This window comes from Saccopteryx bilineata, chromosome 6 (genome assembly GCF_036850765.1).
Source record: "Saccopteryx bilineata isolate mSacBil1 chromosome 6, mSacBil1_pri_phased_curated, whole genome shotgun sequence".
NCBI classification, from domain to species: domain Eukaryota; kingdom Metazoa; phylum Chordata; class Mammalia; order Chiroptera; family Emballonuridae; genus Saccopteryx; species Saccopteryx bilineata.
The window spans coordinates 17,309,576-17,336,623 of NC_089495.1; the positions used below are offsets into that span (position 1 = coordinate 17,309,576).

Here is a 27,048-nt window from a genome sequence, read left to right on the forward strand (position 1 = left end):
TAGACTCCTGGGACTTGTTAAAGAAATAATGAACTGTGCGAGTGTAAAGATTTTCCAACTGCAAATGGCAATACATCCGTTAGTAGGTCTAATAGCAACAGTATAGAAACCGTCAAATACAGTATTCTCGGAAAACACTTCTCTTAAAATGCTTTGAGTGCATCCAAAGCAGGTAATTAAAGTTAAAAAAACACACACACACACAACTGGATCCAGGTTGTCTGACATTTTTATAGTCCTAATAGACAGCTAGGAATGGAATTGATTCCCTTTGGCAAAGAGAAAGGGCTTCATATGTGTTTATAGACAAGTGGGTCGCGCCTCGTTTCCCAGGTGTCCGAGTAGTGTCCTTGCACTTTTTATTCAAAGATCTAACAGATCAGGAGCTCATTTCTTTGGCCTTCAGTAGGTACTTGCTAGTTACCTCTTCGAAGTGCGGATAATGAAGATACTACTACAAAGCGGTAGTCCGACACTGTTTAGAAGCTGTCCCTGCTGGTTCCTGGCAAACCTCTGCTCAGATAATTATGCAACCTTCCCACGCCCTCCCACACTCCTGGCCGGGCCAGGTCGCAAGGCACCACAGCTGCGGGAAGTCAGAGAGCTCGCACCCGGAACGCAGGTGCCAGTGGGAGGCAGACCCTGTCCCCAGCCCGGCCCGGGGCTCCCAGCACGGTGCGCGGCAGAGTTCCAGTCGCCCGCGGGGACCTGTGTGGTCTGGGACGCGAGGTTCAGCCAGGTGCGCAAGCAGCAGCCCCGGGCGCCGTGTCGCACGTGGCAACAGGTGCAGCGCGGTCCTGGGCGGAAGCCCGGGGCACAGAGCGCGTCCGCATTTAGCCCGAGAGCGCGCGGGGCTTCGGGGTTGGGATCCGAGGGCGCGAGAGGAGGCAGCCCGCGGCGAGCGCGGAGCGGGGAGTGGCGACCGCCCGGACCGGTGCCGAGGTACCGCCTCGCGCGTCCTCCAAGTTTGTCGGGGCGCAGCCCACGCGGCCGCCGCCTGGCCTTGGCCTCCGGCTGCGGGGCGCAGGGACGTCCTCCCCGCAGGAGCCGCGGCGGGCGCGGGCGCAGAGCGGCGCGCGGGTCTATTTACAAGTTTCCCGAACTCCCCGCCCTGGCTCCGCCCCCGGCGGCCGGAGCGGCGTGGGGCGGGGAGGCGGGACGCCCCGGACTCCGGGAGCCCTCCCCGCGGCGGCCGCCGCGGGCGTGTGGAGGGGGTGGGGCTGGCCCGTGTGTCCTCAGGTGCAGACGCTGCCCCGCGTGCACGGGTGCTCCGCGGGCCTCCCGGCTGGAGCCCGAGCGCCGCGGCCGAGGGTCCCAAGGGCGCCTGGGCTCGGAATGCAGGTCTGCCCCCTGCTGCGTCTGGCTCCCCGGGGGCGCGGGGTTGGATCCGCGGCGTGGGGTAAGTGCGGGGTGCAGGCGATTCCTGCCGCCCAGCCTGTCCGCGGCGGGGATCGCGGGCGACCGTGGAGGGAGGACGCGCTGGTGTGACGGGACTCGCCTTGGGGGAGGGGACGAGTGCTCTAGGGGCTCGTGTGCCAAAGTTGGGGGAGAAGTGGGGAGGCGGCTCCGGCGGAGCGGAGGCTGCGGAGAGCAGGGCTCACGTGGGCACGGCGCAGCTCGTGCGGAAGGGACTGATGCGGACCTGGGAGTTGTCACCTTGAAAGTGACCGAAGGGGGTTAGACTCAGTTACGCAGATTGACAAACCAGTGCTCCCAGCCGGAAGCCGCCCACCAGACACTTGACCCGCCGGAGCCCCGCGGTCCCAGCCCTCCCGCTGGGCGGTTTGCTTGGGCCCATTCACTGCATAAGTAATCAGGCTGAAAATGGCTTTAATGAGGTTGCTGCAGCTCCCGAGGGCCTCCCGTTTCATGCTTTACTATAGTATATACTTCCTGCGGTTGATTCGCGCTTCTCTAGCTCTCTAGAAAATCTACCCCTAAGGTCGTCTGGTTGGACTACCCTATGATAATTAGTGGATTTATGTGTTTACTTGCCTTAAATAAATCTTTCTATCTTCTTTTCAAGACGTACTCTTTTCTGTTATTTGTTTATTTTTGATTCGGATTTATTTTGGAGTAAAAATGGAGAGATTAATTCTTTAGCCTGCCTATAGTTTCACATACTCTGTTAATACTGTTTAAGTAGTCAATGTACTAATAAAGGAAATGTTTTGCTCGAATAAAAATCAAAATCGTAGGCAAAACGGGGGTGAGAGGGATGAAAGCTAAAATGAAAATGTTCATGTTTTGCCAGGTGATGGGGATTCAGTCTTCATCATGCTAAATCCTCAGGCCTGGGCTGGGAGTGGGCTTGGAGGTGTTAATCTCTTTACCTCCACTCCTATGTGGGGGGTGGGAGGGAAGGAACAAATGAGTCGTTACTTCTTGGGAATTTAGGACTTCCTTAAGGAGTATAGATACACCCAGGTAACAGTGTCTGGTTGACATTAAAAGGAATTGCAATTCTGTAGACAGACTTCTTTTTCAGGGGTAATTAGGGGAGGAAACGATGGACAATTTAAATTGAAACAATGATGCCCTGTTTGCTTAATGCTTTACAATGTACTTACATGATTTTTTTTAAAAAAAATACAATTTTCCCTAAGGAAAGCTATAAAAAAATGATTAGCAACTATTCACTTACCCTTCAAAAACAAAAACAAAACCCCCAGGAGTGGAATTTAGTTTACAATAATGTATAGCTATTTATTTAACTTACATCAACCTTTTCAGCTGTTCTTTTTAAAATCAGCCTTGTGTGGAGCAAATATTGCTTGTAGAAGAGCTGCACCTTTCAATTATATATCAGTAATTGAAGGTTACAATTTTGGAGTATTTCATAGGATTATAAAATTATAGCTAGATTTTTTTGGGGGTGGGTCTTTCTTGGAAACAAAACTGCCATTATTAGACTTAAGCATTTAAAAAGCTTGTCATTTAACTAGCCCTGTTCTGTTGGTCTTGTTATGGTTTCAAAAGTTGTGCATGTTTGCTGTGTAAACATTGGTAGATTCAGGAAAAGTGTAAGAGTTAAATAATCCTTTCATGCAAAGATAATCACAATTAATATTTTCTTAATCCTTGTTAACATTTAACAAAAAAACTTATTTTTACAACGATGTTGTATATACAAATATACTGTTGCATTCTGATTTTTAATTTTTTTTACTAACACATGGTGAAAAAGCTCCCGTTATTATAGTTCAAGAATCTTATTGTAGTGGCTATATAATATTATCTAGATGTAACAATGTATTTAACCATTTCCTTATAGCCAAACTTTTAACTTATTTCCTATTTTTGTTATTAAACATATACCGATACAACAAATACTCTTTATAAAACTTCATCTACAGAGCATAGTTCCTTAGATGGAGTCCTCCAAATATAAGTAGTTGATTGTTCAAAGATTCTTGATACAGATCGATCACTTGCTTTCCAAAAAATGTTATACTAGAGAATGCTCCCATTGGCACTCTATGAGAGTGAGTACCTATGTTACTATACATATACCAGGAAGCATACTTAAAAGGAAAATAATTCTTGCTAGCTTTATAGGTGAACAGTGCTATCTCAATATTTAAATTTCCATTTTTTTATTAAAATTATGTTAAACACCCCCAAAAATCTAGTCCCCCCATTTTTCTTCCTTTTTAATTGAATGTTGTGCCAAATTTTCCCCTAGGGTATTATTATTTTTCTATGAATTTATAAGTGCATTTTATGGATTGATAATGAACTTTTGTCTTTCATATTGCAGAGTTTTTCTTTTTTTTTTGTCTTTGCTTAATAAAGACAGCACATTTGTAGTGCTGTTTGACTTATAGAAGTTCTATACTTTAATGTAGCCAAATTTGTTGACTTTTTCAAAAAAATTTTTTAACACTTCTGAATCATAGCTTAAGAACTACATATATAAGATAGTGGCTGAAGATGACGTTGAAAAGAATTTTATTCCACCTTCCCCCCAAAATTCTGGATTAGATTCTTCAAATCTATTATAATAACCTGCATGTCTGGAGTGGAGACTGTTATAAAACAGATTTTGTGTTTGTTGATGAGAAATAGTTGTGCATGGTATACCATCAGGAACAACATCCTTCCAAATAAGAATGGAAAGTTTTAAATTCTAGGGAATCAGACTTCAAAGACTTTCAGATATGTTCTGTGATTATGTAAACTAGGCTCACAATTCATTTATCTTTAGTAATTCATCTGTAGTATCCTTATTCTGCCAGAGTTTTTTTATAGTTATTATTGCAGTTAATTCTGAATTATTGATGAGTCTTCCCTGATGTCTAGTTGAATGTATGTGTATTTTATAGATTTTCCCTGATTGATTTCTTTCTTCCTCTCTCTTTCTCTCTTTCCCTCCCTCCCTTCCCTCCCTCCCTTCCCTCCCATCCCTCCCTCCCTCCCTCCCTCCCTCCCTCCCTCCCTCCCTTCCTTCCTTCCTTCCTTCCTTCCTTCCTTCCTTCCTTCCTTCCTTCCTTCCTTCCTTCCTTCCTTCCTTCTTTAGGTAGGAGGACGGGAGATAGTGAGGCAGACTCCTGCATGTGCCCCCAACTGGGATATACCAACTATTTTTAGTGCCTGAGGCTCTCAGACTCCATTGGAGCTATCCTCAGCACCAACTGCCATGCTTGAACCAATTGAACCACTGGCTGTGGGAGGGAAAGAGGGGGAGAGGGGGAGAAGCAGATGGTCGCTTCTCCTGTGTGCCCTGACCAGGGATTGAACCTGGGATGTCCATATGTCAGTCCAATGCTCTTATCCACTGAGCCACCAGCCATGGCTCCTAGATTGATTTCTAACACTACTCATAGATGTTAAAGATTTTATTTATTTTTTTTTGAGTGGACAGAGAGAGAGAGAGAGAGAGAGAAGTGGGGGGTGAGCAGGAAGCATCAACTCCCATATGTGCCTTGCCTAGGCAATCCCAGGGTTTCAAACTGGCGACCTCAGTGTTCCAGGTCAGTGCTTTATCCACTGTGCCACCACAGGTCAGACGGAAAGTCTTCTTGATGTCTGAAACTTGAGTTGTCTTTCCGCACTATGTAAGCTTAAGTGTGCCCTGAGGACTTGTGAAGGCCTCTCACACTTCTCTCCTCAGAGCCCGAGTCCCTTTCTGTCACTCTCCATCTTTTAGAGCCTAACAATAAGCCAGGGGACCAAATATGAGCCTGGAGGATGAGGTTAGTGTATGGTGTATGTTTGAGGACACTTAGAAATGGGTCCAGACTCTCTTGAGGCAGTGTAAGTGACCCTCACCATGTAGCTGGCAGGTGCTTGGCCAGTGGTGGTTTGTGGCCTGTGGAGGAGTGAGTGAGGATGAATGACACCATCCTGTTTTTTTTTCTTGTTTTTTTTTTTTTTTTTTTTTTTTTTTTTTTAAGGAAGAAAAAAGAGGGATTAGATGGTAAAGTATAGCCTTTGCTAGCCAGAAATGTAGTTCAGAGAAGCCTGCTTTGATCCGGCTCTCAGTGCTTGGCTGGGGTGGTCCAGTATAACCAAGAGCTGAGTTTGCCTGTCAGCTACTACTTCTAAAATTGTATTTCTAAACCAATTTTCACAAAGGATTGCCCTGATGGTAGTTATTTTTTAAAATGACCTCAATATATTTTGAAATTGGCAGCTGTTACTTTTATGTGGGCAGTTATCCATAATATATATATAGTTAATCATGATGTATATATTTAATTTTGTCCTCCATGATATTAATGCATGACTTTTTCTTGTTCACTTGGCTCAAGATGAGAAAGATTTTTCCATTTGGGGAATGAGAGATTTGGGGTCTACAATCCTTACTATGGAGATAGATACACTAAAACTTGACTTTCATACACTGTAACCTAACTTGTAATTGATTTGTGATTGCCCTGATGTCTCTAACTTTTATACAGTCAAGGAAGAAGTGGTTTGTCCAACAAATTTAGAGTGTAAACAGAGTTCAGTGTAGAGGTGTTTTACTTAAGTAAATAGCTTGAAGCACTTCACAAGTACATATTTGCATATGAATCTTTGATTACAAAATCTACTTTTGTTCTTTAAAGCTGGTAGATTTTTTTTCTTGGCCTTCAGTTTAAGCCCCCGATTGAAGAGAAATAAATATGTATTTACTTAAAGATAAACATTTTTTAAGTCGTGGTAATAAACCCAGATCTAAATTAATGAATGTTCTTGTGTGCCCATTACAGAACTTACAGGAGTAAAAGTAAGAAAAAATCACACGTACTCCCTTTATTCTAACCTAGAGGTTTTATTTCATTTTGAAGGTGTAAAATTAAGAGAGTTTTAAAGTCACTTCAGGTTTCTCTTGAGGAAATGTGCTCTTTTTAGGAGATTGAACTAACCCCCTGTGAGCAGAGGAAGATGGCGGGAGCAGGTGCAGGTTAGAAGTTTCTCAAGCCAGCTGGAGAGGGGAAAGGGGTCCCAAGGAAATGTCTTCCAGGTAGTGTGATTTTGTCTGAGACTGTCCTGACTTTATGGCTCAGGAGGGCTGCTCTGAGCCGGGCAGGCCTGGCCAGTCTCCCGCGGGGTGCCCACCACAGAGGACGGAGCAGAAGGGGTGCCCACCACAGAGGAAGGAGCAGAAGGGGTGCCCACCACAGAGGACGGAGCAGAACCAACTGGGAACGGGTCAGTCTTCTAGGGAAGGAGCTGGAAGGAGGGTGTAAAGCCATTCAATTACTTCATTATTCTTTTAAATATTTGTACCTTCTCAGTTCTTATTTAAGCTGAATGCAAAAATAAAGAAAATTAGCATTAAGATTTGAGGACCAATTATAAATTACCCTGATCCTCTAACAGTGAACTAAAATATTTTGGGACGCTTTGTGTCCTCAGCTGTGACTGAGAAAAAGGGTTCTGTCTGGGAGAGAGTCACAGTGATCAGAAGAGCAAGCGAGAAAGAGAGGTGATTCTCGTGGTAATAACATATAGCTCAGGAACATGTATGGCAGGTTCATGGAGTCTTGGCTGTTGGGTTAGCTTCCTTCTATACTTTTTGTAGATTGGAGACTTGGTAATATATTTTTTTAATAATTTTATTTTTTTAATGGGGCGACACCAATAAATCAGGATACATATATTCAAAGATAACAAGTCCAGGTTATCTTGTCGTTCAATTATGTTGCATACCCATCACCCAAAGTCAGATTGTCCTCTGTCACCTTTTATCTAGTTTTCTTTGTGCCCCTCCCCCTCCCCCTTTCCCTCTCCCTCTCCCTCTCCCCCCTCCCCCCGTAACCACCACACTCTTATCAATGTCTCTTAGTTTCACTTTTATGTCCCACCTACGTATGGAATAATGCAGTTCCTGTTTTTTTCTGATGGAGACTTGGTAATATTTAACTCTGGTATTATTTACTTATGTACCAGTTCTGAAGGAAAAGTCAATATTTCTTCACCTTATTTCAGATAAGCAGTTTTGAACATTATCAGTGTTCAGTGACAGATGAGAAGTTCTCTCTTACGTTTATCTTATAGATTTTTTTTTTTTTTTTTTTTGAAGCTGGAAACAGGGAGAGACAGTCAGACAGACTCCCGCATGCGCCCGACCGGGATCCACCCGGCACGCCCACCAGGGGCGATGCTCTGCCCACCAGGGGGCGATGCTCTGCCCACCAGGGGGCGATGCTCTGCCTATCCTGGGCGTCGCCATGTTGCGACCAGAGCCACTCTAGCGCCTGAGGCAGAGGTCACAGAGCCATCCCCAGCGCCCGGGCCATCTTTGCTCCAATGGAGCCTTGGCTGCGGGAGGGGAAGAGAGAGACAGAGAGGAAAGCGCGGCGGAGGGGTGGAGAAGCAAATGGGCGCTTCTCCTGTGTGCCCTGGCTGGGAATCGAACCCAGGTCCTCCGCACGCTAGGCCGACGCTCTACCGCTGAGCCAACCGGCCAGGGCATTTTATTTTTGAGAGACGGACAGACAGGGACAGCCAGGCAGGAAGGGAAAGAGATGAGAAGCATCAGTTCTTCGTTGTGGCACCTTAGTTGTTCATTGATTGCTTTCTTATATGTGCCTTTACCCCAGGGGCTACAGCAAAGTGAGTGACCCCTTGCTCAAGCCAGCGACCTTGGGCTCAAGCCAGTGACCTTGGGCTCAAGCCAGCATCCTTGGGCTTAGAGCCAGCAACCTTGGGCTTCAAGCCAGAGACCATGGGGTCATGTCTATGGCTCAAGCCAGCAACCCTGCACTCAACCTGGTGAGCCTGTGCTCAAGCTGGCAACCTTGAGGTTTCGAACCTGGGTCCTCTGTGTCCTAGTCCAAAGCTCTCTCCACTGTACCACTGCCTGGTCAGGCTCTCATAGGTAATTTTATTTATTTTTTTATTGATTTTAATTTATTGTGTTTACATAGATTCAAGTGTCCCACCGAATACATCCCTCATAGGTTGCTTTGATGATTGTTAACAATAATATCAAGTAGAAACTGCATGCTCTTTTAAAACATAGGCCACTTGGATAGCTTCTGGAACAAAAATAGAAGCCAGTATAGATGTAAGCGGGTCTAAGACATGACATTCAAACATAGACTCACCCTCTTCCCCCGACCTCTGTGTCAAGTTGATTGAGTTGTACTTACCAGAATAATTCCTGGTTAAATCACCTTGGACTGTAAAAAGTCTGTATTTTATTACACAGTAAACCACTGCACTACTGTTCTCTCATTCTTAGGCAAATTATAGAATTGAACAGTATTTTCACATTCCTACTAACCTAACCCAGTCGGCTATAATACCAGAGAGGACTGCAGAACGATTGGGGAAACAGGAATGGGTTGCAAAGGGTACATTTTTCTGAGAAAAATGCACTTGTTTGCTTAGATCTTCAATATAGACACTTTATGAACCAAGTGTGCATAGGGCATAGTTAGGATTAGGTTTGCATCTTAAGTGGTAAATAAAAGGCATGAGTAAAATCACTTGCTGTTAGAATCCTAAGTTTGATTTCCATGAGCCTCCGCCCGTGTGTCAGCCCTTTCCCGAGGTCCAAACACTGTGCAAAGAGAAAGGGCTGAGGTATGAAAACGTGTGGCCCCGGTTCTCAGGGGAGCCGGTCAGAAAAGTCTCCACTACTGTGAAAAGTGGGGTTTTGGAAGTTTTAGGAAGTGTTCAGGTTGCTAGAAATAGTCTCCCAAGTTGTCAGCGTTGTGCTGTACACTGGGGACTCTGCCTGGTACCTTGACCACATTTTCCTTAGCCTAAGGCTGTTTGCCGACTTTGGTTCTGTCAGGACTGGTGATCTTGGATCACTTTTTTCACTTCTCACCAGAAGAGTTGAGAGGCAAGATGCTCAGCAGTCTGTGCTTTCACTTCCTTTCTCTGGGTCACCTTTCTAGTGACCTTCTCTGGTATCTTTTTGTTCCATCTTTTTTTTTTTTTTTTGCATATTTCTGAAGCTGGAAACAGGGAGAGACAGTCAGACAGACTCCCGCATGCGCCCGACCGGGATCCACCCGGCACGCCCACCATGGGGCGAAGCTCTGCCCACCAGGGGGCGATGCTCTGCCCATCCTGGGCGTCGCCATGTTGCGACCAGAGCCACTCTAGCGCCTGGGGCAGAGGCCACAGAGCCATCCCCAGCGCCCGGGCCATCTTTGCTCCAATGGAGCCTTGGCTGCGGGAGGGGAAGAGAGAGACAGAGAGGAAGGCGCGGCGGAGGGGTGGAGAAGCAAATGGGCGCTTCTCCTGTGTGCCCTGGCCGGGAATCGAACCCAGGTCCTCCGCACGCTAGGCCGACGCTCTACCGCTGAGCCAACCGGCCAGGGCATCTTTTTGTTCCATCTTGTATGTTTCTTGGGAATAGGTTCTAAACCTTATGATGCTGAATACATTTGTACTTTTAGAATGATTTGTACCAGATGGACCCTGGAAACAGTCATCGAGAGCTCTGATGGCAGGGAGTTTGAAATTCTTTCTTCAGTTAGTCACAGCTACTAGAAGGTCTTGTAAGCCAGCGGTATCAGTGTCCTTGCTGCTTTCCTTGAGGTGGTCTTCTTCGTCTTTCTCGTCCTCTTCCGGTGCCCTCCCCCCACCCAGTGTGACACCCCCAGCAAACAGAGAGAGTGGGGCTGACGCAGAGCTGGAAGGCATAAGGTTCCTATTCCTTCTGAGTGGTAATTCTGTTCTTGATAAAGTACCTGGCATGCCCTCATGCAAATTGGGAGAATTTGTGACATTCCCCATTTGTGCAGACAGCCACAAGTTGACCATTGCTTGTGAACAGAAACTTGGGCGGTTTCTTTTTGTGAGAAATACGTATTTACATCTGAAAGAGGGATTCAGACAAATTTTCTGTGTAGGATTGTTCTTTCTCTTATTACATTAATAAGATTTTTGTTTCAGAGAATGTACGTTTGCATTGCTGGAAAGCTTTTTGATGGTTCACTAGAATTGTTGATTGTTGAAGTTGATGTAACACTCAGGCATGGATTTTTTTTTGTTTGTTTCATGTTTAAACATTTCTGATGTTGCTTTATGAAGAGATGCATGACAACTATACAGAAGGAGTTACTAGTTCATTTTATTCCGAGATAAGAAGAGTGAGTCTAGTCAAAAGGAACTTGAGGGAGGGATCAATCCTGCCTTCTCTTTTTATAAAAGAAAACTTTAAATGATTTTGTATGCAGGTATGAACTGTTATGGTAGAAAATATTGGTTCTATCTTGTTATACTAAATATGTAAAATCTGTAACCTCATAGGTATATATTCAAATGACAATTATTATCTACTCATACATATTGTATAAATAGAAGCCTACAAGGCAGAGTATTGCTTTCTTCCTTGCCTTCCTCTTGTTTTTATTAAAACTGGAATAACAAAACAAGTAGAGGCACATCAGCGTTTTGCTAGGCTTTGCTCACCCCGATGACCATTATGAAACCTTGGAGACAGACTTGGTTACAGAACTGGAAAGTATGTTGCTGATACCCAGAACATTTGGTACAGGAATGTAATGGAGTGTGCACAGACTTCCAGGTTAGATCAAGTTGGGGTCCTGCATGAGATCCGCTGGGGGAGGCCACGTGCTTTGGGGTAAGGTACTTCCTTGCCTTAGCCCCAGTGACCTGTCAGGACAGTGGGGACAGTACCTATCTTCTGGGGTTATGCTGCCACAGCGGTAGGCATATAGAAGATAGTGAGTAAATGTTAATAACTCCCTTTGTTTCTTGCTTTAAACCTTTTCTGATTCTTGGAGAGGGAGTTTCATCTAAATTCCTCCACTCCCCTTGGGTAGAGGTGTTGCTTGAGTCTGCATAGGACCTGGAATTTAATAACGTTCCTTCTTCCTTAAAAAGAAGCGGTGGGTATCAGGAACGGTTGAGATGATTTATTCTTGGACTGCACCTCTGTAACCTCTTGGTTTTCTTGAGGGGTTGAGTTTAGTGAGTTGCTGATATTTGTTCTACTTGAGTTGCATTTTTTTTTTTTAATCAAAGCAGATACTTTCATCTTTGCTGAAGTCTAAATTATGTTGCTGGTTTGCTATCAGCACATTCTAAAAGCACTTAGTTGAGTCATCGCTTTGAACCAATAAAGCATTGGCAGATTTTAAAGTACTGCCTTCCTCTGCTCTAATTTTTAGCTTGTAGCTTAGTCTAGCAACATTCATACTTAAGAATTTGGGTTGTAAAATATTGCCATTTATATATTTAAATACTAAGGCAATTCTGAGTTTTCATTTTTCAAACAAAGTGCAATAATAATTCCATGTGCTTGTGGAAAGTGCCTTATAAATACAACATTAAAGACATTCTTGTTCAGTTATCACATCAGCCCTGTGAGGTGGGCAGGACAGGCTGTGAGAGCCCTGTTTCATACCTGAGGAAATGGGCCTGGAACTATTCAGGTCGATGTTTTAGGCTGGACGAGGAAGTTACGGAACGAGAGCAGGGACCTAGGGCTCCCTTCCCTCCTGGTCCATCCTGGTCCATCCCCCACCCCCAGTGTACAGCTGTTACTTGACCGCTTTCAATTCCATCAGAAGCAATAAATTGCTGTTGCGAGGAGTTTCTACACATTGATGCTGAAATGGGATCAAAGGCATGCAGTAGTTTGGGTATGTAACATTTCAGATGACATAGCTGAGAATTATGATTTGTTGTCTTTCCATTTTCTAACTACAGAGCATAAACAGAATGTTTAATCTTGTAAGCCATTGAGTTACTAGCATGAATCAGAACTTGACAGCTACAGGTCATTACAGTGATATATTACATTTCTATGAGGTTTCATAGTTTCTAGAACTTTTTCAAGAAGAACCAAATGAAATTTTATCAGAACAATCATTTGAATCATTTGACTGTTTAATAATAAATACATTGTAAGATGTACCCATTTTAGAGTTAGCAATCCAATGGTGTGTATGTTGAATACAGACTAATATTTCCTTTTCCGAAATGCTTTTTCTATAGAAATTTTGAATCCTATTTTCTTATTTTAACCTGCATGCAGGTGGGTAATTCTTGGGTACATGGAGCTAATCCCAGGTAGCAATTTCACTAGAAGAGGAGGCCTGGTGTCAGAACTGGAAAGAGAATGTCCTCAAACCACAGCGATACCCTGAGTGTACACAGTTTCTAGCCCTGTAGGTCAACAGTTTTCTATTACCAAAGTGACCTCTAAGGAATGTACAGTGTTAGGACTTAACAAGTCCCTTAACATAGGTTGACTTTTCTTTTGGGCTGCTCCTGCAAGTTAGATGTGAACACACATTGACCTTTATGAAGGAACTTTTATTTGCCAGTGGAAAGCCTAACATAGGTAATCAGTTTCAAGTGAAGGGTACAGGAAGCCAGTGTTTAGCGAAGGTTGGAAGATACAGCGTGAGGTGCCTGCCAACTTGCGTAACTACACACACATGACGTTTTTCATTTGGCCTCGGCAGGATTCAAATGGAAAATTACTTCTTTGGCACTTTGAAGAGATACGGCAACTATCTGAACGGTTCTACAGAAGGAGCTGTTCACGGTCAGTTAACACTTTCAGGAAAAGATGTTAACTTTAAACTCAGCCCTGCTCACCCAGCCTACCTACCCCCTGTCCCCTGAACAATCCATGTTGCCTCTTGGGCAGTTTCTTGAACCAATTATATATAATTAAAAACAAACAATGCAGAGTCTTTACATCAAACATTTTTGAGCCCAACGATGCAGTCCTTGGCGGTGGCCTTGAGAGGTCTGCAGTAGGTGGTGGTTTGGTTTCAGTTCTTTCCTTTTTTGGGGACAGTCCATTCTGTTTCGCCTCAGTCAGTACCATTCTGGAACTTAGTCTTGCTGTTCTGACTTGCATACTTTCTACTGATCTTCATGAAAAAGCTTACTTTTTGATGAAATTCAGAAAATCATCTACAATATGATATAATAGCCATGGGGGCAAGAATGTCATCTTGTTCACCTCTCTATCAGGTGTACATGGACTAGTGTCTTCTACTCAGTTGCCTGGAAATATGTTGAAGGAGTGCTGACACATAGCATTTTAGATTCTCGGGCCTATTGGTTTGGGATTGTAGACACCTGATAGGTGGCCCTGACCTACTTTATAAGGTGATTGTTTAGATCTGTGGCTATGATGGCCTACAAGGCCGTGGCCAGAAACCAACTCCTGGAGGAGGTATAGGTGAATATATTCAGGAGGTAACAGTAAAACATAAAATCCTACGTCAGGCAGGGCATGTTCGCTATCCATGCGATCAGACAAAAATGATAGGTATTAGGTAGAGTCAACATTGTAGGTTTTATATTTTATTTATTTATTTGTATTTCTCTGAAGCTGGAAACGGGGAGAGATAGTCAGACAGACTCCTGCTTGTGCCCGACTGGGATCCACCCGGCATGCCCACCAGGGACGATGCTCTGCCCACCAGGGGGCGATGCTCTGCCCCTCCGGGGGCGTCGCTCTGCCACGACCAGAGCCACTCTAGCGCCTGGGGCAGAGGCTAAGGAGCCATCCCCAGTGCCCGGGCCATCTTTGCTCCAATGGAGCCTTGGCTGTGGGAGGGGAAGAGAGAGACAGAGAGGAAGGGGGGGGGGCGTGGAGAAGCAAATGGGCGCTTCTCCTGTGTGTCCTGGCCGGGAATCGAACCCGGGTCCCCCCGCACGCCAGGCCGACGCTCTACTGCTGAGCCAACCGGCCAGGGCCGTCAACATTGTAGGTTTTAAATTGGGTAGGAAGGAATTAGTTTGAGGGTAGATTACAGAACAAGAGCCAAGAAAAGCATCTGTAGGTTCCAGTTGATTTAATAGATGTGTTCTGGGGTATAGACTGCTGTTTGTTGGTCGCACAATCTATAAAGAAAAAAAAGGAGAGGTAAAATTAAGTACCATGAAATGCACGCAGCTTAAGTGTACAGTTAGGAGTTTTGACAAATTCAGATCTATGCAACCAACACAGTCAAGATATATGTAGCATGTGTCCATTACCCAGATAGTTCCCTTGATCATATGAACATCTGCTCTCACTTTGGTCATAAATAAAATGATAATAACGAAGCTTGTTTCACAAGGTTGTTGCCATTATAACAGTAGCAACCAACAGTTGTGTGGGGATTAGAAAGTTTTTAGAGTTTTCTGTTAACTCCTAAAACGCAACCCTTAGTATTGTTATTGTTACATTTTTTACAGACGAGGAAAACGCGGCCAGGATTAATTTTGGCTTGCTCCAGGTAGGGAAGCCAGTAGTTGAGTAAACACAGGAGTTAGTTCCCCGTGACCAGCACGTGGCCCCCACGTCCAGGCAGCTCTGGACCCGTGGCCTTCTAGGGCTGCCAATAGTTAGTTGATTTTCTTCCTCTGCGAGGAGGGGTGGGAGGGAGATCAAGGTTACACATTTGCACTGGGTTTAACGTCCATTGCTATTTACCAACTCTGGTTTCTTGGACAAGGTCCTGAGCTTGTGGAAATATCAAGTTTGACGTCTCTAAAAGGAGAGGAGGTATAGGAGGAAGGTAACGGTCATGGGACTGTCATCCGGGAGGGTGACTGTGGAAACACTGTGTGGGACTCCGAAGTGCTGCGTGCTGACTTTGTTATCTTTGTCCATGGAGGCGGTAGCTGCCCACCGCCCCATCCTGGCCTCACACACTTCGCTGATTGTGGCTGAACAATTGGGACTTGATGACGTGTCAGCAAGAGACAGTCCTCACTTGTCAGTCCCTGGTGCTCAGCACTGGACATTACTGACATAACTTCTGTGCTCACGAGACCTTCGCACACTCATGAGCCTTGGACAGTTTTTCGCTCTTAGGTTGGTCAGCCTCACTCTATAATACTTGTCAACTTTATGAGGAAAGACTGTTTTTTTAAAAAGAATTTCTGTTTTGATTTTTCTTTCTGAAATATGGATGAAATAGTACGAGTTGGTGTGAGGAGGGTGAGTTCCTAAGTAATCCAAGGAGCTGTGGTGACGTGCTCTGGCCTGAGTTGCACTGTTTTGTGCATGCTTCCTATATTCCTGAAGGTGAACCACCCCCACAGTGCATATAAGTGGTGGTTATGCAACAGCCTACCTAACCTCAGGTTTAAAATTGGGTCAGTTCAATCTTCCTGTCCAGGACTGTCCTCTCCTCTCAAGGGTTGTTTTCCTCCCTCCTTATCCACCCACGTCACGGACAGTGCTCGGATCCTGGAGGCGCTTAGAGCATCGCAGTATCAGGCAGTGGGTGAGGGGGTCTGGTCCGGGTGTTGCCTTCTGGAAGTCTTGGCCTCTGCTGAGCTGGCCCTCATGGTCAGTGCTTAGATGGCTCTGTGCACGTGTGTGCCGGCTTCTGTGGTCTCTGTGGTGGCTTCCAATGGGGGGATCGGTACACAGTGACTTCCTTGATCTGTCCCAGGCCCTTTCTGGTCCACTGGTCCTCTCAGCGCTTCTTCCCCATGTGTCATTTCTGGTCCTTCTGATCTTCCTGGAGAATTGGGAAACGCCCCTCACCTCCCATCCATCAGCCCCTTTCTGTCAGCCCCGCCCCTCCCCTGCTGCCATTTTTGCCTAGCTCAGGGGTTCCAAGGGGAGATCTGTGAGCGCGTGTGTGTGTGTGTGTGTGTGTGTGTGTGTGTGTGTGTGTAAACAAAGTATTTACTCTAACATAGTGAAATGGAAAAAACCATAATGCACTAAAATTTTCATCAGGCTAAACGTATACAATCTAAAATAAAAGAATGTTCTTTGTTCTGCATTGCATACTCCCTTCATTGTTGTGGTTAAAAACGTCCTTTTATAACTGTTGGTAGTAGTAAAAATGTATTTTGTCTGATGTATCTTTAGTGGCCAGATTAGAAGCTGGCTGTCCGGTGTGGCGTCTGTGGATAACAGGAGGGGAAAGTTTACTAGTCCATAAAGTCTGAGAGGCCGAGAAGCACTCATCTGCCCGTCCTGATACTTCTGCTTCTCCAGGGAGCCGCCCTCAAGCGGTCCCTCCATAACCACCGCATTAGAGCACTTGGCTTCCCTGAGGCTCTGGTCGTTTTTACTTTCACTGTTTTTCAATTATTTACTTGTACTGTCTTGTCTTTTCAACTGTACTAAAGGCTCTTTGAAGACAGGGACTGTGTTGTGCCCCTACCAGAGCAGCGGGCACGTGGTAGGTGATTAATGAACGTTTGATGAATGAATGTCGGCTTTTGTAGTTCAGTGTCACTTTATAGCAGGGAGAGGAATTGGTGGGTGGTGCACCCCATTCTGTAGCTACTAAATTTCTGTGGGACGAGTGCTATTGTACAGGCTCCTCCTTTTGTAGCCAGTTGGAGGCTGAGAATATAATACAAATCACCTGAGGATTATTTCTTTTTTGAAAGTTTCTGGTGTAGCGAGAACTGTGTTGCTAATAACTAAAGCGTCTTATGTTTATTTAACAGTGGGGAGTAGAATTATTCTCACCTGTAAAGGTGGATTAAGTTCAACCACACTGCCTTCTTGCCTTTACAGCTAAACTTGGGAGTTACTACCCAAGAAAAGAAATATTAATTTATTTAGCTTCTGATTAAAATGATTGAAATCATATAGAGAAAGGCATGAGTGGGTACTGGAATTATTCGCTTTCAGAAGCTGGGCTATTGAATTCCACAAATAATTATTGTGTGAGCATTAGTAGAGTATTTCCTTCCCATTTTCAAGGGCAAACCTTCACAGCATTCATTTCTGCCTTTAAACCCTGGGCCCGCCTGCTTGCCATCAGGACCCACGGACCTGTGGGAACGAGAGCAGTGGTCCTGGCCTCAGTTAGTCTGGGATTTGGTGGCCACAACTGTGCCGCAGATTGCTGTGGAGGATGGAGTCAGCATCTTACTGGACAGTTTCTGTTGAGAATTTACTGCTGAGGGCAATCGTTTAGAGCAGGGGTAGTCAACCTTTTTATACCTACCGCCCACTTTTGTATCTCTGTTAGTAGTAAAATTTTCTAACCACCCACCGGTTCCACAGTAATGGTGATTTATAAAGTAGGGAAGTAACTTTACTTTATAAAATTTATAGAGTTGAGTTACAACAAGTTAAAGCATATAATAATAATTACTTACCAAGTACTTTATGTCAGATTTTCGCTAAGTTTGGCAGAATAAATCTTTATAAAACAACTTACTCTAGTTAAATCTATCTTTTTACTTATACTTTGCATACATAGAAATACATTAGTTCATTGAATTATTAGTGGGATCCCTGAGGCTGAGGCTGGGAAACTAAATATTGAATATCTGGTTCAATTTTTGTGAGGAACAAAAGAAGATCTCCCCTTTCGGAAATATTCAGGTGGTTTCTTTCTTTCATCATAATATGATTAACAGCACTAAATCCTGATTCTACAAGATATGAGGTAGGGAAAGGTATCAATAAACTGAATATCATTTTCCACATATTTGTATATAAGACCAGCATTTTTTTATTTTGCCATAGGTTTTCATATCCACCACTGTCGAATTTATGTTTACTTTCTTCATCATATCGAATTTCTAATAGTTCTTCTTGGCAAGTTGTACCAGCCTCTTCAATATTTGCAGTAAAAGGATTTTTCATCCAGTCATATACCTTTAATTTCAAAATATCTTCAGCTCGTTTTTCCATGTCCAGTTTAAGTTCGTTGAGGTGGCTACTGAATCTGTCAATATCCTTGGAGTTACATCATCTTTTATAGATGATAATTGAGGAAACTAATGAAATTCTCTCTTCAATAGATTATGATGAAGTAGTTCAAGTTTGTCAATAAATAATAGCACAATACTTTGGCAACCTATAAGAGTATAAGAGTTTTATTAGCTCCTTAAAGCTGCAAATTAACATCATTAAATCTCTTGAAAATATCTGCCAAGTAAAAGGCATCATTCTTGACTGTTTTTAACAATTGACACAGATTGGTCTCATTATTAATTTCAAAAAAATGTATAATACTATCATATAATGCTACAAATCTAGCCAAAGATGTACCCTTTTTTTTTAATAATTTTATTTTTTAATGGGGCGACATCAATAAATCAGGATACATATATTCAAAGATAACAAGTCCAGGTTATCTTGTCGTTCAATTATGTTGCATACCCATCACCCAAAGTCAGATTGTCCTCTGTCACCTTCTATCTAGTTTTCTTTGTGCCCCTCCCCCTTTCCCTCTCCCTTTACCCCTCCCCCTGTAACCACCACACCACTCTTATCAATGTTTCTTAGTTTCACTTTTATGTCCCACCTACGTATGGAATAATGCAGTTCCTGTTTTTTTCTGATTTACTTATTTCACTTCGTATCGTGTTATCAAGATCCCACCATTTTGCTGTAAATGATCCAATGTCATCATTTCTTATGGCTGAGTAGTATTCCATAGTGTATATGTGCCACATCTTCTTTATCCAGTCATCTATTGACGGGCTTTTTGGTTGTTTCCATGTCCTGGCCACTGTGAACAATGCTGCAATGAACATGGGGCTGCATGTGTCTTTACGTATTAATGTTTCTGAGTTTTGGGGGTATATACCCAGTAGAGGGATTGCTGGGTCATAAGGTAGTTCTATTTGCAGTTTTTTGAGGAACCACCATACTTTCTTCCGTAATGGTTGTACTACTTTACATTCCCACCAACAGTGTATGAGGGTTCCTTTTTCTCCACAGCCTCTCCAACATTTGCTATTACCTGTCTTGTTAATAATAGCTAATCTAACATGTGTGAGGTGGTATCTCATTGCAGTTTTGATTTGCATTTCTCTAATAACTAAAGAAGATGAGCATCTTTTCATATATCTGTTGGCCATTTGTATTTCTTCCTGGGAGAAGCGTCTGTTCATGTCCTCTTCCCATTTTTTTATTGGATTGCTTGTTTGTTTGTTGTTGAGTTTTATGAGTTCTTTGTATATTTTGGATATTAGGCCCTTATCTGAGCTGTTGTTTGAAAATATCATTTCCCATTTAGTTGGCTTTCTGTTTATTTTGTTATCAGTTTCTCTTGCTGAGCAAAAACTTCTTAGTCTGATGTAGTCTCATTCATTAATTTTTGCCTTCACTTCTCTTGCCTTTGGAGTCAAATTCATAAAATGCTCTTTAAAACCCAGGTCCATGAGTTTAGTACCTATGTCTTCTTCTTTGTACTTAATTGTTTCAGGTCTTATATTTAGATCTTTGATCCATTTTGAGTTAATTTTAGTACAGGGGGATAAACTGTAGTCCAGTTTCATTCTTTTGCATGTGGCTTTCCAGTTTCCCCAGCATCATTTGTTGAAGAGGCTTTCTTTTCTCCATTGTGTGTTGTTGGCCCCTTTATCAAAAATGATTTGACTATATATATGTGGTTTTATTTCTGGACTTTCTATTCTGTTCCATTGGTCTGAGTGTCTATTTTTCTGCCAATACCATGCTGTTTTGATTGTCGTGGCTCCATAATATAGTTTGAAGTCAGGTATTGTAATGCCCCCAGCTTCATTCTTTTTCTTAGGATTGCTTTGGCTATTCGGGGTTTTTTATAGTTCCATATAAATCTGATGATTTTTTGCTCTATTTCTTTAAAAAATGTCATTGGAATTTTGATGGGAATTGCATTAAATTTGTATATTGCTTTGGGTAATATGACCATCTTGATTATATTTATTCTTCCTAACCAAGAACAAGGTATATTCTTCCATCTCATTATATCTTTTTCTTTTTTTTTTTTCTTTTTTTTTTTTTGCATTTTTCTGAAGCTGGAAACAGGGAGAGACAGTCAGACAGACTCCCGCATGCGCCCGACCGGGATCCACCCGGCACGCCCACCATGGGGCGACGCTCTGCCCACCAGGGGGCGATGCTCTGCCCATCCTGGGCGTCGCCATGTTGTGACCAGAGCCACTCTAGCGCTTGGGGCAGAGGCCACAGAGCCATCCCCAGCGCCCGGGCCATCTTTGCTCCAATGGAGCCTTGGCTGCGGGAGGGGAAGAGAGAGACAGAGAGGAAAGCGCGGCGGAGGGGTGGAGAAGCAAATGGGCGCTTCTCCTGTGTGCCCTGGCCGGGAATCGAACCCGGGTCCTCCGCACGCTAGGCTGACGCTCTACCGCTGAGCCAACCGGCCAGGGCTCATTATATCTTTTTCTATTTCCCTTAACAATGATTTATAGTTTTCATTATATAAGTCCTTTACATTCTTTGTTATGTTTATTCCTAAGTATTTTATTTTTATTTTTTTGTAATCGTGAAGGGGATTATTCTTTTGAGTTCGTTCTCAATTGTTTCATTGTTGGCATATAGAAAGGCTATTGACTTCTGTATGTTAATTTTGTATCCTGTGACCTTACTGTATTGGCTTATTGTTTCTAGTAGTCTTTTTGTGGAGTCTTTGGGGTTTTCGATGTATAGGATCATATCAAAAGATGTACCCTTTGACAGCCACTGAACTTCTGTGTGCAAAAGTAACTTAATAAAATCTTCATTATTGTCCTGGCAAAGGTGCTGAAACATTCTGTCATTCTTTGCATTGGATCTGATCTTGTTTATGGCTCGAATTTTTATAGTTCATGATGAATGGAGACTTGTACTTAGATGTTTTCCTACAAGATGTTGTCTGTGTACCACACAATGAATACATAAAACATCTGGCACTTTTTGCTTCAAATAAGCAACAAATCCATGATAGCGACCTACCATTGATGGTACTCCATCAGTAGCGCATGCAACAGTATTATTCAAAGGAATATTATTTTTTGTAAAGTATGTTCTCACAGTATTAAATATAGACAGTCCTTTTGTATCTGTGATGAGATTTATTGCGAATAGCATTTCTTCTCGTAATATATTGTTTTCATCAAAATAGCGTACATATGCCATCAATAAAGCATTCATATCTGCAAATGGCAGATTCATTCAGTTGCATGGAAAATGAAGAGTTTTGGAGAATACTTATAAGTTTGTTTTCAACATTAACTGCCATTTCCTCAATTTGTTGCTTTACTGTGCTATCACTTAGGGGCAACGTTTTTAAAATTTGAGGTATATCCTGATGCATTACTGTTGAGATAAATTCTTTTATAGAGGGTATTATTACAGTTTCTCCAATATTATAGCTTTTACCACTTTTTGCAATTTATTTGTGAAATGCAATAAGTGGCAATTAATCCATCTTCGTTCATTGTATGTTGTTTCTTAAATGATGCAACAATAGTTGAACGATTTTGTAATTTTTTATATATTTCCTGAATTTCAGTGGGCTTGTCCTTGTCATTTGGATGCTTTGTAGAAAGAAGTTCTCGCAATCGACTTGGCTTCATTGCCTCATTGGATAATCTTTTATGACACAATAAACACATTAGATGTTGTTTATTTGCAACAGATTCCATGAAACCCATCTTCAGATACTCTGGCGAATAGCCATGTGCGTATTTTTTTTTTTGAGACATGAGCTCACGATATTTCACAATATTTGAAGCTGTAAGCACGTGCTTGCTCTCAGAAATCTAACCACGTACTGACTAGTTTCGATTACGTAACAATTTAGCTTCACTTACGTAATGTGAACAAAACTTATGTGCTTGAAGTCTGTTGTGTGGTCGTGACGTTACAAGTGTTGCGGTTGAGCGAGAGTTTGTCGAGATGAGCAAAGTTAATGAGTATCTGTGGTTGTGCATTTTATAAAATTTTATGTAGTGGGTGTTGGCCAATGGCATCACTTCTTTGCGATTGGGGTGAAATAGCGAGACATCGGCTAGTTTTGGCAGTCCAAGGGGGGGGGGTTCCTAGAATGTCACTATTACCCTAAAATCCAGGAATCGAGATGAAAATATGAGTTAATTGGTGTCTCCATTGTCTGGCAGGTTCTGTCATAGAAAGAAGTGTCGAATCATGGAGTTCTTTGTCTATGGGGTAATAAAACAATGAACTGCTACTTTTTGGGCGACAATAGCGGTCATAAGCTGCCTGCAGGATCGGGCAGCGGGTATGGCCCCGGGGTAAGGTACCTGGCTGCTCGCAGATGCTGGCCAGGTGGTCGCGAAAGAGGTCGGGTGTGGTCCCAATACAAATGCCCTGTGACAGAGTCTAACTGCTGTCCTGATCTTGACTGGTCAACAGTTAGTCGATTAGTATGTAATCGCGGTGCCATTGGGTTGCTCCGCTACCGCCCACCATGAAAGCTGGAATGCCCACTAGTAGGCGGTAGGGACCAGGTTGACTACCACTGGTTTAGAGGTTTCTTTCTTGGTTGACTTTCACATCCAGTGATTTTATTATTTTTATTTTTTGTATTTTTCTGAAGTTGGAAACGGGGAGGCAGACAGACTCCCGCATGCGCCCGACTAGGATCCACCTGGTATATCCACCAGGGGGCGATGCTCTGCCCATCTGGGGCATTGCTCCATTGCAACCAGAGCCATTCTAGCGCCTGAGGCAGAGGCCACAGAGCCATCCTCAGCACCTGGGCCATCCTTGCTCCAATAGAGCCTTGGCTATGGGAGGGGAAGAGAGAGACAGAGAAGAAGGAGAGGGGGAGGAGTGGAGAATCAGATGGGCGCTTCCCCTGTGTGCCCTGGCCAGGGATTGAACCCGGAACTCCCGCATGCCAGGCCGACGCTCTATCACTGAGCAAACTGGCCAGGGCCCACATCCAGTGATTTTAAATGATGTCCCAGGCCATCATGTAGTCTGAAGCCATACTTGGATCATTTTCATGTAGCTCAAGACTTTGCATTGACTGTGTTAGCCGGAAAAATACAAAGCCAAACAAAGCCGAGTTTGTGAATTTCCACATTCTTCTAGAATACACCTGCATATTCAGTGTCTTTTTAAAAAAACCCCAAAACGATTATACGATCTATTCCTCCGATTCTATTGGAGGTAGATTCTAAGACTCCATCGTCTCTCTTCCTGTACTCGCATCTGAGTGATACGAAAGTGGCCAGTTTTGGAGCAGTGAGATTTTGTTCTGCTTCTGGGGGGGAGGGGAGGGGCCGGGGCTGGTTTCTTGCTTCCTGAGGCCTGTGTTGTGTTATTGCTGTGCCCTTGGCACTCTGGCACCCACAGATAGCCCTCCTGGGACTGCAGCGTGGATGGAGGGAAGGACACCTGACAGGTAGATGTATACTCATCTCAGGGCCAGAGACACCCAGTAAACAGATGCTCACTGCCATGACAGGACCAGTGAGTGAATCTCTGTGCTCTGAGTCAGGCAGGCCTGTCTTCTCCAATACTAGAGCCAGTGTGTTACCCTCAACATTTTCGTGAGGTTTTCATTTAGTGTTATCAGTTGGCATCTGGAGAGCAATTATTTATGATGCTGTAAACTTGTAGGTTCAGAAAAGATGTGCAGCTCTTTACAAAATTCAAGTTGGAGATGAATGAAAGAGATCAATTTTGGTCTGTCACGATGTCCTTGGAGGAAAGGTGCACGATGAAATACATACATGTACTTTTCCCTCTATTTTTCAGATGTGCTCCCTCATGAAATTTCAGTTGTTAAAACAGTCAAACCTGCCTGACCGGGTGGTGGCACAGTGGATAGAGCATCAGATTGGGACACGGAGGACCCAGGTTCGAAACCCTTGAGGTCACCGGCTTGAATGTGGGCTCATCTGGCTTGATTGTGGCTCACCAACTTGAGCGCAGGGTTGCTGGCTTGAGTGTGGGATCATAGACATGGTCACTGGCTTGAGCCCAAAGGTTGCTGGCTTGAAGCCCAAGGTTGCTGGTTTGAGCAAGGGGTCACTCACTCTGCTGTAGCCCTCTGGTCAAGGCACATATGAGAAAGCAATCAATGAACAACTAAGGTGCTGCAATGAGGAATTGATGCTTCTCATCTCTTTCCCTTCCTGTCTGTCTGTCCGTCCCTATCTGTTCCTCTCTCTGTCTCTGTCAGAAAAAACAACAATGATGACAAAAAAAAACTCCAGTCAAACCTAGTTTGAGGTTCTTATGCTTCATTTTAATAGCGAGATGGAAAAACCAACCAAATGTGTAAGTCGAAAGTCATGTTACTGAAGTCATCTTTTATGAAGCTGCAGCGGTAGATGGTGCAGAGCAGCGATTTCCAACCCATGTGCTACAAAAAGTTTTAAAACATGCAATACCTGACTGTTTAGTCAGGGGCACTGCCATCTTTTCCTTTAGATTGTCAAGTAAAAACATTTTCAACAGCCAACACAATAGCTGTTGGTGTGCATGAATCAAAATTACACCTGGCCCTGGCTAATTGGCTCAGTGGTGGAGTGTCAGCCCTGTGTGTGGAAGTCCTGGGTTCGATTCCTGGTCAGGGCACAAAGGAGAAGCGACTGTCTACTTCTTTACCCCTCTACCTTCTCTCTCTCTCTCTCTCTCTCTCTCTTTTCCTCTCCTACAGCCATGTCTTGAATGGTTCCTGCAGAGTTGGTCCCGGGTGCTGAGGGTGGCTCCGTGGTCTCACCTCAAGAGCTGAAATAGCTCAGTTTCCAAGCAATGAGGCAGCAGCCCCAGATGGACAGATCAGTGGCCCCGGACAGGACTTGCCAGTGGATCCCGGTCAAGGCACATGCGGGAATGTGTCTATCTGCCTCTCGTTTAATTAAAATAATTATGCCTATTTTTTTTCTGTCAGATCCACAAAAAAATGTATTTTTTGGTGTGCTGCTGAATTTTAGTAATTAGTTTATATGTACCATGAGATGAAAAAGGTTAAAAAAAGCTTTCACATCAGACATATTTAATGTTTCTGGTAGGCCTGTTCCAATTACAGATGTTATAGTATGTGGCTATATTTTTTTAAATTAATTAATTAATTTTTTACAGAGACAGAGAGTGAGTCAGAGAGAGGGATAGACAGGGACAGACAGACAGGAACAGAGAGAAATGAGAGGCATCAATTATCAGTTTTTCGTTGCAACACCTGAGTTGTTCATTGATTGCTTTCTCATATGTGCCTTGACCACAGGCCTTCAGCAGACCGAGTAACCCCTTGCTGGAGCCAGTGAGCCCACGCTCAAGCTGGCGACTTTGGGGTCTTGAACTTGGATCCTCTGCATCCCAGTCCGACGCTGTATCCACTGCACCACCGCCTGCTCAGGCTGTGGCTGTATTTTTAAATAGCACAAGAGGATAGTTAACTTACTACACTGCCATGTGTGCTCTTCTGTTTTTGAAAAGTAACTAAATTATTTTGAAAGGTAACTAAATTATTATTATTATTTTATCAACAGCGACCTCTTTCCAAGGCTGTTACACAAATCTTAAGTCTTAAGGTTGCTGCCGGACATGATATTTCAGGAAAAAAAAAATCTCATCATTGAATAGTTTCAAATTTCCTGGCACATGGGTTAAAATTCTCATGAGATTAGGAAATGTTTCCTCTTTGATTTTTAAAAACCCTGATGATATCCCAGGCACTATGGGCTGGCACGTTTGGGGTGGGGGCCTGGTGTTGGTCTGGCCAGAGGGTAGTGGGTGGGCGGGGCTGCCAAGGCCCTGACCCCGCTCTCCTGGGAGGGCACTCTCCTTTGGGCGCTCTGGGGCTTCTTGCTGTGTTAGCAGGGTTGAGTTGCTAATCCTATTGAGACTTGCCTGGCTTCGGAAGGGTTTCTTTCTAAAGATGGTCTCATGAACATCTAGGGCCAAGTTAGAAATCAGAGAGAGGCCATAGGCCTAAAAATAGTCACAGCGTAGGAGGAGGGTTGGGTGGCTCAGGGCCTCTGCTGTCTCCTGGCTGCCAGGAGAGAGGCCGCAGGAGGCAGTCCAGGAGAGAGGGCCTGTCTGAAGACAGGTGTGAAAAGTGGAGGCACCCTGAATGTTTCCTTCCTGGCTTGTGAAGGGGGAGGTGAATGTTTTAGTGATTGACTTACCTTAGAAACGTTTACTAAAGTAAATATTGGAGGCGATTCCTCTTAGGAGGCTGGGTGTACCTGGATATATTTCGAGATGTTTCTAATTTGCAAGAAAATATTTTGTATTAGTGTTAGTCACAGTACGTTTGAGAACTGGAAACAGGAACATGCCTTGTTTCCTCTACTGCCCAGGAGAGTGAAAGCACTGTTTGAAAACTTGCAGACCACAGGTCATTGAAACAAAGACCTATACTTTTAAAATAGGAATTTACGGGAGAACTGTGTAACACACTAATACCCTCTTTGGATACATTGGTACACATTTTATGTGGAAGTCAAATGGGCTACAAGAAACTTTAGCCTAAAATAAAGATACAAAATAGTCTTTTAGAACAGTAGCTGTTTTCTGATCGGATGTAACCTATTCAAAACTGATTATTTATTTTAGAGACTTCTTTTTATTTCTATTTAAGGTGAAATCAGATCACTTTAGAAATTTAAGCATTCAGTAGTCAAAGGCTGACGGCATTCTTTTCTGTCCGGGCCTTCAGGGTAATTGTGGAGGTCCGATTAGATAAGAGGGGGAAAGTATTTTGTTTGAACGGCATTGAGTTAGGGATGGGTGGTCATTGATTTTCAGGATTCTTCCAAGGGCCCTCACAGTTGACTGTGAAGTTTAGGGAAGACCATCTGATTTGGGGGTAGCAGTGAGGATTTCCTTGCTTTTGAAGATATTTCTTGTCATCTATAGAACAAAGGCTGATCTGCTGCCAACTGTTCCAGCTCAGGGCGTTTACTTATTTATTTTTATGTCAAGTGAGACAGTAGCAG

At 43.7% G+C, this 27,048-nt stretch overlaps 1 protein-coding gene across 4 annotated transcripts in view; it reads left to right on the top strand.

Moving 5' to 3' along the window:
• Positions 1-232: 232 nt before the first annotated feature.
• The window catches only part of MTUS1 (microtubule associated scaffold protein 1), a 156,506-nt gene continuing 129,690 nt past the window's right edge, over positions 233-27,048 (top strand). For 2 of the 4 annotated variants that reach the window (XM_066237685.1, XM_066237687.1), the window contains exon 1: positions 1,261-1,399. Coding sequence is in view for 1 of the 4 variants with exons in the window: in XM_066237688.1 (XP_066093785.1) it covers positions 1,336-1,399 (64 nt within the window). In the remaining 3 variants the exon portion in view is untranslated. Of the gene's footprint in view, positions 740-1,200; positions 1,400-27,048 lie in introns of those variants that run through there. The other 2 variants (XM_066237686.1, XM_066237688.1) reach the window with 2 other exon arrangements.